A 12,181-nucleotide genomic window follows, 5' to 3' on the forward strand; every position below is an offset into this window, starting at 1 on the left:
ATTTTCACATCTTAACAAAAAGTTTCAGTGCGATAACCATTCAATCACCAATGCTCATTTTATTTCTGCTGTGCTTTCTCATAATACAAACTCGCAGAGGGAAGAAACTCTGTCACTTCCCAAGTCAGTTTTGTAAATAATGAACATCAAACAAAGCTATGAACTTCCAAGCCACCTCTGAATTCAGGTTTCTAAATTAACAAATGGCTAAATAGTTTGTGCTTTAAATTTTTTTCCTTAAAAAGGTCAGAGAAAGTATAGCATGCTGGTTTTGTGATCAAGGCTTTCTCACCTCTTCTCCACTGTACTGCTTCAAACAGTGCAAAAATCGGCATGTGTTAGAAAGCCAGAAGGAGACAGTTTCAAAATCATCACCTCTTTTCTGAAAGAGAGAATAAGCCTAAATTAGCTTTTTCCTTAGGGAAATAATAGCCTGAAAAAACCAAACAGATCCCAGAAGGCCCATTTCCTTCACTTACCATTAACAACAGTTATAAAAATAAATCACACTGCAGTTGTAAAGCCTCATATCGTTGCTAGAGAATTTCAACCACTGAGTTCACTGGTTGTTTGTTACTTTGCTTGGCAATTAGAAAACGCCATTAGAAAATGATGCCTGGTCATGCAATTGATATTCGCTTAGCAGTCCCTTTAAGCAGAAAACAATTCACCAAGCCACAGCTTACCCAAACTCACTTCCCTGAGGGTTACTGAAGGGAATCAGAAAGGACTAAAGGCACAAAAGGGAATTACAAATATTGTGAAGCACTGAAACCCAGATTAGGTTAAAAATTTTGTCAATGATAAGATAAAATTTCTGGGGAGCTAATGAGAAATGGAATGGAGGAAGCCCTGCGCAGAGCAGTGGAGAGTTTGGCTCTTCATCAGGTCTGGGCCACGTGTCAAACCACCTCTGCAAAATCAAACCAGGGACACACGACAAATACACTTCAGTTCAAAAAGGGATGTGAAACAAATGCACATCCATTTAAAATGGTATCAAAAGGGTGCTGTATTCAAGTATCTACTCCTTTTTAATCTTTAAACAGTTTGGTACAATAATGAGTCAAATTAGATAAATTTAGAAGAATTTATCCAAATTTTCTCATCTTGCAAGTAAGATGAGAGGGAGAAAACTTTACGATTTGGCTTTGTTGTCTTTGTAGGAGTTGACTTAAAAAGTAGTAAAACTCGTAGTCTATCTAAATGTAATACAGCATCAATACACCAAAAATTAAATGAGTTACATTCAGAAGACATTCATCAATTTTTGAATGTTAAATATTCAGAAACTCCACACTTTAGTAAGCACTGTAGAAAGTAACCACATAGACTATCTGTGCAGGAGGGACTGAGAACCAGCATTAAAAGTTATGACCAGGGGCTGGGGGAGGGTGTGTTTAATGGGTACAGAGTTTCAGATGCGGAAGATGAAAAAGTTCTGGAGATGATGGTGGTGATGGTTATACAACAGTATGAATGTACTTAATGCCACAGAACAGAAAAGTAGTTAAAACTAAGAATAATGTTCACTGTTTTTCTAGATTGTCAAGAGGATGATCATGCAAGTGACTCAGTGATTACTGAGTTATGCAGGGCTTTCTGTTCTATTATGTAACTTTGCTGCCTTTTCCAAGTCTTTCCTCTCTGATTAGTATCTGTGTGTTGCTTCTCACATGGAACCAGGCATTTCAGGTAACAAGGAAAATTATGAGACGAGCTGGAGAATAATGGAAAGAAAAGTCAGAAGAGAATTTTAAATGTTTTATCAGACATCTTTTTATATGAATGGGCTAGGTATTACTAAACTTACTTAATACCTATTTTAACTATAGCATCATATTCCCTGTATATATAAACTTCACTAGGTATTTTTAATTTAGTTCTAAGACCTCAAAGCAGAAAACTATGACGAAACTGAATTTGCTTCACAATCAAATACAAGTATATTGAATTAATTTTGATTACTGTTCAACCTGAGCCCTGTTTTGAAAGAAGGCACATAGACACTTTAGAGAATGAACATTTCCTACAGTGGAAGGTATCGATTAATACTAGAAAGTGGGGCTTCCCTGGCGGCGCAGTGGTTGAGAGTCTGCCTGCCGATGCAGGGGACGTGGGTTTGTGCCCTGGTCCGGGAAGATCCCACATGCCGTGGAGCGGCTGGGCCCGTGAGCCATGGCTGCTGGGCTTGCGTGTCCGGAGCCTGTGCTCCGCAATGGAAGAGGCCACAACAGTGAGAGGCCCGCGTACCGCCAAAAAAAAAAAACAACACAAAATTCCTTGGAAATCCTTTTCTTTTCTGGGAATGTTGACTGGACGAATGGGCTCATCAATGATCTGTCCTGGGGATATGTTCTCCATTTGGCCCACTTCATCAGAAACAAAAAGAAGAAAAATGTCTTCCAGGTAGAAAAGATGAGAGGTTTCCATGTTCCTATAATTTTAAGTAAACTCTATAACAACAGAAGCTTGCCATATTTACCACTTAATTGTCCCTTCTTTCAGTATTTTTGCTGGTAAAACTGGGTGGACAGATGATAAAATTATATGGTAACGTCACTCTAACAACCACTAGTGCTTGGCTACTATGAACACCAAAGAATCTTACTAGATTCAAAAGCATTTTTTTTTGTAATAAGGTTTACTTTGTAATAAGATTAAATGTCTCCAAAGTAAGTGGTTTAACTTCTTAGTTAACTAATCAGTATCAATCATAAATGTCTAAATATATTTCGACTTTAATTTACAGAAGGAAAAAACAATATTCTACAAAGAGGCAGCCAGACTATGAAGGATTCCCCTTTACCTTTAGCTCTATGAATCTGGTCATTAAAGAAAAAGAACATTTACTTTAAATGTATCATTGCAATCAGTTCAAACCACATCAAGATAGCTGGTAGAACCATGTTTCTTCACACTAGTTGATGTGAAATGTATTATTTCTCACAAAGCCTTCATAAGGAAAAGGCTTAATGTTCTCCTGTCACCCCTCACTCCCAAAGAAATCATGAGCAGATAAAACAACCTGTATTTAATAGGATTTCCTAAATATTATTCAGTTTTTTGTTTGTTTGTTTTTAGTAAAGTGCTAAAAGTCCCACCACAAAGCTGCAACCATTAAAGTACAACCGCTGGCTAACAACCCTTTCAGATGTTAAAAATGATCACCACTGTTGATGGCAGCTGCCAGAGAAGAACTGAGGGTTAAGAAAAAGTCTCCAATTTCATCTCAAAATTGAGAATTGAATGGGAAATTCAAGGGAAGGTAAAGGGAAACTTGAGTTATGATGGTGTTTGTGGAGCTATATGCTAGTAAGATTTTTAATTCTCTTATCTACAGGAAGGGGGGCAGTTAAGAAATCTGTTTAGTGTTATACAGCAGAAACCAACACAACATTGTAAAGCAATTTTACTCCAACAAAGATGTTAAAAAAAAAAAAAAGAAATCTATTTGGGTGTAGTTTAAGTTTGAGTTCAGAGACTGCTGGCAAACAAACAAAACGCAGATCAGATGCATTAGAAAGTTTAATCTTGCTGACTCCACAAGGTATCAGCCATGCTTCTCCTGTTACTCTGGGCAACTTCCGGTGTTAGTTCTGGGAAGCCAGTTCCACAGCATGAGGTTATCACAGAGAACACCAATACCTGCCAGTGCTCTTGCTCATGTGGCACAGAGCCTGGTGACACCTCGTCCACCTTATGCCGCAGCATCACACACCGGGACTATCAGCGCTGAAAATCACCACCATCCACCAACGTTATGATATCTAAAGAGCGATCATACTGTGATTGGACAAATCAGGGCTGTGGCCACCTCCCATAACCTAGCATTTCATATGCATGATGCAGTCTGGAACCGCAGGACTAACTGAATGCCTTGTATGCCTCTCTACAAGAGATAGGAGATTCAAACTATTTAGTTTTACGTAAGTTATTTCTGGAGTTAGTTTAAACACAACAGCATGAGGATCTCAGGATCAGTACACAGCTGTGACCTTCACAGCTCCTGTATATATTCTGCATGTAAAACAAAATAATAAGATCCCTGCCATCTATGTTACTGGTTGCTTTAAGCCACAGAAACAATTCAACGAGGAGAAACTGGGAGAAAACAGATTCAACATGTTAAGTTTATCAACAAATGCACACATTTGGACTCTGTATAACTCAAAAAGAATGTTTTAAACCTACTGATTTTATCATATCTAAGGTGCCACTGATTATGACATATAGTATTATTTTATATAACACTAAAGAAGGAAAAATATTGCCAGTTAAACTAAAACCCATCAACTTCTGTAAGATACATCCTAATTTCAGAGAATGTTAAAATATGAAAAATTGTGCACCACAGAATTTATGAAATATGGTGAATATTTTAACTAAGAGATATTATGTTTTAAAAGAAAGCTTCACTTTCCTTTTGCAAAATCTCTAACGAAGATATTTTTGGTTCTGTACAAAAATGTCAGAGATAAAATTTGCCATACTTTCATTAAAATTTTACTCTTTGAATTCTTCCCAGAGATTAGAGTCTTCACAAAAACTCACAGGTAAAATATAGATGTCAGCTCAACATGACCTTGATTTATTTAACAAATCATATAATTAAAATAATCATATAATTAAAATGTCAACCCTTACGTAGTATCAGGAAAATATAAAGCCTGAAAGAGAGAAGCCAGAATACCACCCAGTTTTTAAGAGACTCAGGGGACCTTGGGGGTCATTTAGTCGAATGCTCCATCTAATACAGCAATCTTCTAGGAAGATCTGAAGCAACATCTATTTCCATTTTCAAGTATAATAGATTCTTTACGCTTGAGAGAAAAACATTCCTGAACCTTTTCGTCCTAGAAGTAGAAAGGAAATCGGAAATTTTTTTTTCCTCCCCTCACTTTGGTACAGGGAAGATCTTGATCTCAGGTTTAATTGAGAGTCAAATGAATTATTGTAAGTAGAGAGGGTCTGTTGGAAAATATGACACAAAGAAGTCAGTGCTCTTCAGACGGCTTGGGTTCTAGCCCCATTTTGGCCACTAAGTGGCTGAGACTTTGGAAGTCCCTTATGGTTTCTGGGCCTCAGCTCTGTTCTCCTATGAAATAATTAACTGATTTCTAGAATTCTTTTAGGTCTAAATTCCCCAACTCTATGAAAATTGAGATGGAACACCCACTCCTGGATTAAAATACAGCATAAAGCATATCAAATTTTGAAACACTCTCCATTTAGCCATACAATTTCTGCTAAAAATTATGTATGTTGGCATTAAAAAAGTCTTCACTGGCTTCTAAAAATGTCTCCTTAATTAAGTGTAGCCCATAGGAGGAGGTAAGAGTTTTGCTATTTTAAACCAGAAGCATTTAAGTATATTATATTTAGAAAAATATAAGAAAACTTTTAGATATTAGAAGGTGCTTTGCTGCACAAGGTTATCAGTGTTTTCTGTACACTGTGGGGATAAGGGGACAGGAGAGAAAGGTGTTGGAAAAGTGTGTTGTCTTTCTTCTCTGCCTTGGGGAGGGGAGGTACACTGCACTCAGCAAACGCTCAAGTCACATAAATCTATTTCATCTTATTCTGTAGATATGTATTATTTAACTCAACTTTTCTTAAGAATATCATAATGCCTTTTTTGTTTAATCTATGAATTGCCTTCTCAAATGTACTTATAGATTTAAGAATATAGCTGGCAGGATAGTTTAACTGATGAGGTTGAATTCTGATTGATAATGGCTTAAAATTGCTCTAAGCTTTCTCTTTAAGTAAAATATACATACCAAAGAAAGCTAAGTAAAAATGTAAAATAATAAATGGCTTTTCTATTTATCAGAAGTTACTAACATATGGTAAAGAAACGATTAGGAGCTTAAAAAATAATCTTACAAGTTAATACCCTTAAAATCAGTTTCATTCAAGCGGATACTCTGCTGTCTAATTATCATCTCATGATATAATTAATGCAGAGTTAAGTGCAGAAAGGTTCTCTGAATAAAGATTTTTTTTTTTGTAGTACGCGGGCCTCTCACTGCTGTGGCCTCTTCCGTTGCGGAGCACAGGCTCCAGACACGCAGGCACAGCGGCCATGGCTCATGGGCCCAGGCGCTCAGCGGCATGTGGGATCTTCCTGGACCGGGGCACGAACCCGCGTCCCCTGCATTGGCAGGCGGACTCTCAATCACTGCGCCACCAGGGAAGCCCTGAATAAAGATTTTTAAAGTTCCGCCAACAGACATTATAGTCTGGGTCTGTGATTCAGAGGTTCAAAATTTTAATAAATGGAATGATTATGACAGGTCAGACAATATACTAGGTGCTGTGAAAACAAGAGGAAATAAGAGGTGGTCACCATGCTCAGGAAGTTCATAGTCCATTGAGGAAGGCAGTAATTCAAACAGAAAAACTGCTAAAAATATGACAGTGAAAACCACAAAAGATGGGAGGCAAATTGTGGTACACAGAGGGTAGAGCCGTAGGGTCTATCTGTGTGATCAGGAAAGGCTACTCTTGAGCATGTGACATATAACTCTGGTCTCAAAGGATAAGCAGGACTTGACTAAGAAGCAAAAAGATCAAACAGATGGAACAGTTACGACAGGCCTGGCACGTTGGAGGAATGAGAGCCACACAGTTAATCATGGTAGATTCTTTTGAACATTCTCAGTGATGGGGAATCTTCACCCTTTGAGCAGAGCAAAAATTATTTAGAGTGACAATGACAGAAGAGATGGGCAGGCTGCACAGTACCATTTTTGGTCAAAATGGTAATAGCCTGCATAGGTCTGAAGGCAACTCCAAAGAGGGTCTCAAAATCTCTTGAACAATGAGATCATTGCTGGACTAAGCTGAGAATGTGGCTTTAGCCCTGTTCATTGCTATATCCCTGGCACCTACTCACTGAAGGAAAAAACACTAACCCACAAGACAAGAATCATTTGTATATAATAATAACTGATATTTGATCACTTCTCAAGGTGTTTTCCCATCATCATATATAAATCATGAGATGTTTTCTAAAATCTTATTTCTTTATAATCATAATTCATTTTTTTCTTATTTACTTCTCTTTTTGTTCTCCATTAGATGTAAGTTCTTTGAGGACACAGACTCTGTCTTACTCATCTTAGTATCCCTAGTACAAAGAATAATAGTAATAAAAATAAGTTGTATATAGGATTTACTGCGTGTCAGGAAATATACCAAATGCATTCCACATATTAATTAATTTAACCCTTACAAACCGTGTCAGGTAGACACCATTATCATTCCCATTTAACAGGCGGGAACACAGGCATAGAGAGGTTCAGTAACTTGCCCAATATCAGATGACTAATAGTGGAAGAGGTAGTATTTAAACCTGAGAAGCTTAGCTACAGAATCCATGCTCTTAACCACTAAGCAATACTGCCTAGCATAGCGCCTGGTCTATAGAAGATGGTCATTAGATGTTTGCTGAATGAATTCTCTCTTTGCAAATTATTACTACCATGAAAAGAACATTTTCCCCCACCTAGTAATGAAAATTTCCACTCCATGGAGGCCAGGTTTGCTGAACGTCATTTTTGTTATTGTCCCTAATATTCACACAAAAACCTTTTAAGCCACTAGTATTGCATATAAAACCAAGGTTCAGCAACTGTCATAGAAACATGTTTAAATACCTTCTAGTTCACCAATTTTTTTGGCAAATACTTTCAGTTGTTTTTTCAGTTTCCGGACAGTCTTATCTTGTTTTTCGAGTTGTTCCATCAAATCCTAAAGATCAAAATAAGAAATATAACAGAAAGACCAAAATAAACCTTCTAAAATGCACAGAAGGAGAGCAGACACAAAATTACAGAAACAGCACTTGTTAGTTTTACATAAAAGCTCCATGAAAGCTCATGGGTGGAGCCCCACCTGGCTAAAACTGGCAGGCAATGGGAAATGCAGCTATAATAAAAGCCAAATGTTAAAATATACAAGGCAGTAAACTCCTTTACAGCGTGATGGACAGCAGGCTCACTGTGGAGTCTTTTCCATTAGACTCCACAACAATTAAAATGCTTGTAAAATGTGCTGCTATTCCAGTAGAAAGTTTTTCTTTTAAAGGGGGAACAGGCAAAGTAAATTCTGATGAATGCACACAGTTTTTTGGGAAGTTTTAAGGATGGCTGAACTTAGGGGCTTTTGATTAACACCTATGTGTGTGAAGCACTTTCTCTATGAGTCCCACCCTTTGGAGAGGCTAAAACTAGTTCTGTAACTTAAGAAAAGTTAAGAAGTTTTGGGAATTAAAAGGTAAGTTAAAAAATAACAACAGTGGGGTGGGATAGGGAGGGTGGGAGGGAGATGCAAGAGGGAGGAGATATGGGGATGTATGTATATGTATAGCTGATTCACTTTGCTATAAAGCACAAACTAACACACCATTGTGAAGCAATTATACTCCAATAAAGATGTTTAAAAAAAAAATAACGACAGAAAACAGGAAAGAGAGGTCTGCAGCCCAAGTGGCAGTTTGGATAACATTCCCATAAAAATTTCCCAGGTGGCATGTTTGTTTATAGAGAAAAAAGGGGATAATTCCACATGGTTTATGCAAAAAGAGAAAACAAAAGCAGTTCATTCAAGGGTAGGGGGTTAAAAAAACTGTGATAATTGGCTCTCTAATCAAGAATTCTTTCAAATGACCAGCATAATTAAAAGATCGATAATTAAGAAGAAAAGTGGACAACAGCAGACTAGGAGCTTGGAAGGGAAATAAATCAGTGATTTAATAAGTCTGTGGTTGTTATTCAGGTTATGGATTAAAAAAGCTTTTATGAATACAAATATTCATTCATTTTCCAGTTTAGTTTAGACAAGGCTGATTTAGATACTAGACCAATGATTCAAAAGGAACAGTTGCTAACATTTCAAAGCGTTCAGTTGTTTCCTGGATTTTACTTTATCTTTCAAATTTTGCTTCCATCACACTGTAAGCCTAGTGTTAATAACAAACCGAAGGTGACAATGGACACAGGACATTGATAGAGGCGACATCACTGGCTAAAAGAAAGCTGTGGGGAGAAAGGTTTTGTGACAGTTTTTGAAGAGACTTCCTGGGGCGGGGCAGGCAGCGGTGCGCTCTTCAGTTACAGAGGGCTAGAATTAGCAGGGAAGACGACAGAGAAGCACTCTGAGTTTACATACAATCATCCGTTTGTAAAGTGAAATCCGATATGATTGATACTTCTTAGGATCATCTGCATATAATTCCTCAAAATACTGAAAAAACAGGCACAATGGACATTTGTTTTTCTCTGTGAGGGGAATGCTACCTCTCAGCGAAATCAATTTTAAAATATTTTAAAACACAAATAATGAAACTACGTATACTCAAAAGGCTCTGATTTGTCACCTGCCATTGACCTCTAATTTTTCTAGTACAGATGATTCTGATTATATATACACAAATATATTTTCACATGCTCAGAGGAAACAGGCTATGTTAGCAGGTAAACAGAGCTGTGGTCCATATTCCCCAGATACGGCTGTTATTTCAATTCTCAGACCTGCTCACAAATTGCTGCACTTTCTTTGCTGCCAGTAGCAGCGGCAAGAGTGGCGAATTCACTTAAAACAAAAGTGAGAATAATGGCAAAGTTGGAGTTCTTGTTTGAAGTTGGAAAGACTGATAAGAAGCTGTGTGCCTTCCTGCCCTGAAAGGCAGCTTGCAGGTGGCCTGTGACGCCTGTCCACTAGAGGAGGGAGAAAAACCATTTCTGGGATTGTGTTGGGGGGTAGGTGGGTGGGAAGGATTTGCAGGGTAGTTTCTCAGAACACTAAGCCTAGGCCCACTGCTGCTTTAATATTCTGCCCAAGTGTTTCCTAAAGAAATGCACAATTAAGATTGAGACACTATAATGATTGTGAAAAAGTGCATCATCCCCTATCTGTAAGTTTGAATCCATTCTCCTGAATTAGTAGTCAGCGAGGCAGAAGCAGCTGACCTACGAAGGGTTTTCCTAAAATTCAAACTCGTTAACCAGATTCTACCAGTTGAGAATTTGGGGGCTTAGTTTATGTTTGTATTAGCTATAAAAAATTGAGAAGAAAAGTAATACTGTGCATAAGGTTGAAAGGGAAATGCTTAACCAGCTTAGTGAAAAAACTCTGAGAATCTACCACCCAGAATCATCTTTATTTCATGGTTTCACCTTGTATTTTAAGATAATCATTTAAAAAGCACAGAATTTATATGCTGATCAATTATTATTATATTATTTAGTATATCAATTCTTAGGCAATAAAGCATTGTTAGTTTAATTTAAGCAACAATATACTTGTGAGTAATAAAATGACATCTCAGAAATATTCCATGATTCAGAAGACCTTCCCCCACAAATTAGTGATATTTCAGGCCCTTTGGAAAGAGTCCAAACTCTGCCCTCACCCACCTTTCCCATTCCTACAATGTAGCCTCACCAGCAAGCTGTCCTCAGAGGGAAGGACAGACTGGAAAAAGAATACCTTTGAGCTTTTTTTTTTTTTTTTTTAATTAATTAATTATTAGGCTGCATTGGGTCTTCCTTGCTGAGCGTGGGCTTTCTCTAGTTGCAGTGAGGGGGGCTACTCTTCACTGCGATGTGCTGGCTTCTCATTGTGGTGGCTTCTCTTGTTGTGAAGCACAGGCTCTCGGTGCGCGGGCTTCAGTACCTGTGGCACACAGGCTCAGGAGTTGTGGCTCTTGGGTTCTAGAGCACAGGCTCAGTAGTTGTGGCACACGGGCTTAGTTGCTCTGTGGCATGTAGGATTTTCCCGGACCAGGGCTCGAGCCCGTGTCCCCTGCATTGGCAGGTGGCTTCTTAACCACTGTGCCACCAGGGAAGTCTCATACCTTTGAGTTTTGCTTCAAATTAATATAAAAGATGGTTGAATAGATGACACTAGAAAACTATTTGTAATGTAAATGATCACTAATGGAATAATGGAGGGATAATTCAGATTGTTAAATCTTCAGAGAAAATCCAAACTATTTTAGTACAGCTCATTAAAACCCTGAATTGAAGAAATAGAAACAGCACTTCCCTGGTGGCGAAGTGGTTGGGAATCTGCCTGCCAATGCAGGGGACACAGGTTCAAGCCCTGGTCTGGGAAGATCCCACATGCCACAAAGCAACTAAGCCCATGCCCCACAACTACTAAGCCTGTGCTCTAGAGCCCATGAACCACAACTACTGAGCCCACGTGCCACAACTACTGAAACCCTCACGCCTAAAGCCCATGGTCCACAACAGGAGAAGCCACCACCACAATGAGAAGCCTGCGCACCGCAACGAAGACCCAACACTGCCAAAAATAAATAAGTAAACAAACAAACAAATTAATTAATTAAAAATAACCCAAAACAGAAACAAATTACCACTAGACCTAAACAGCTTTTCTCAAAACCAGACTGACACTACAATATATATTTTATATAGAAATATGGAATTGGGAGTTCCCTGGTTGGGTAACTGAGGAACTGAGATCCCACAAACCACGTGGTGCAGCCAAAAAAAAAAAAAAAAGGGGAATTATACTTTTTCAATGACTTTTACTTTAATAAATATGTTTATCAAACTTAAGTATAAATCTGTAATAAAAGTTATTTTGTGACTGAGAAAGAAACATTTTAGAAAATATTTTCTATAAAAGAAAGAAGGACAGAAAGAGAAAAAGAACAAACTTGGACTCTGCGCCAGCACTCAGAATCTGGCAAGGGGAAAAAAATCTCCTTATTCTGTTAAAAAAGAATCACGAATGTGTAAACTTGAATCCTGACGTTCCTCCTCCCTGACCTTGGAACTCCAACCAAGGTCAACCTACAGCCCCACGTTGGTTCTGCCAACTGCCTTCCCTGACCCTAACTCTAACTCCGCTGTCTGCTAGAGACTGGGGCTGGGATGGTCACAGTGGTGCTTGGGGACCAAAGGTAGTGACAACTACATAACCTCCTCGATGGCAGAGAAGCTGCAGCTGACGTGGAGAAAGCTGAGTTCCTGAGGATATCAAAGCACAGCACACAGTCGGCCAATATCTTCCAGACCCTCCAAGTGAGGGCTGAGGATGCTGAGATGCACCAGAGCCTTCTGTGAGAAACAACCCGAGTACACGCCTTTTTCACTTCTACCAACACAGTCGTATTTTCCTTACTCTGTCTCTGATAGGGAAA

The 12,181-nt window shown here is 38.5% G+C and overlaps 1 protein-coding gene across 1 annotated transcript in view; it reads right to left on the bottom strand.

Moving 5' to 3' along the window:
- The window catches only part of MYO5A (myosin VA), a 121,552-nt gene that overhangs the window by 12,718 nt on the left and 96,653 nt on the right, over nucleotides 1-12,181 (bottom strand). The window contains exons 32-34 of the mRNA XM_007461912.1: nucleotides 7,665-7,758; nucleotides 2,284-2,372; nucleotides 293-382 (exon numbers count right to left, since the gene is read on the bottom strand). Of these exons, the coding sequence (XP_007461974.1) occupies nucleotides 293-382; nucleotides 2,284-2,372; nucleotides 7,665-7,758 (273 nt within the window). The remainder of the gene's footprint in view (nucleotides 1-292; nucleotides 383-2,283; nucleotides 2,373-7,664; nucleotides 7,759-12,181) is intronic.

Source organism: Lipotes vexillifer, unplaced genomic scaffold, assembly GCF_000442215.2.
Source record: "Lipotes vexillifer unplaced genomic scaffold, Lipotes_vexillifer_v1.1 scaffold283, whole genome shotgun sequence".
In the NCBI taxonomy this organism is placed as follows: domain Eukaryota; kingdom Metazoa; phylum Chordata; class Mammalia; order Artiodactyla; family Lipotidae; genus Lipotes; species Lipotes vexillifer.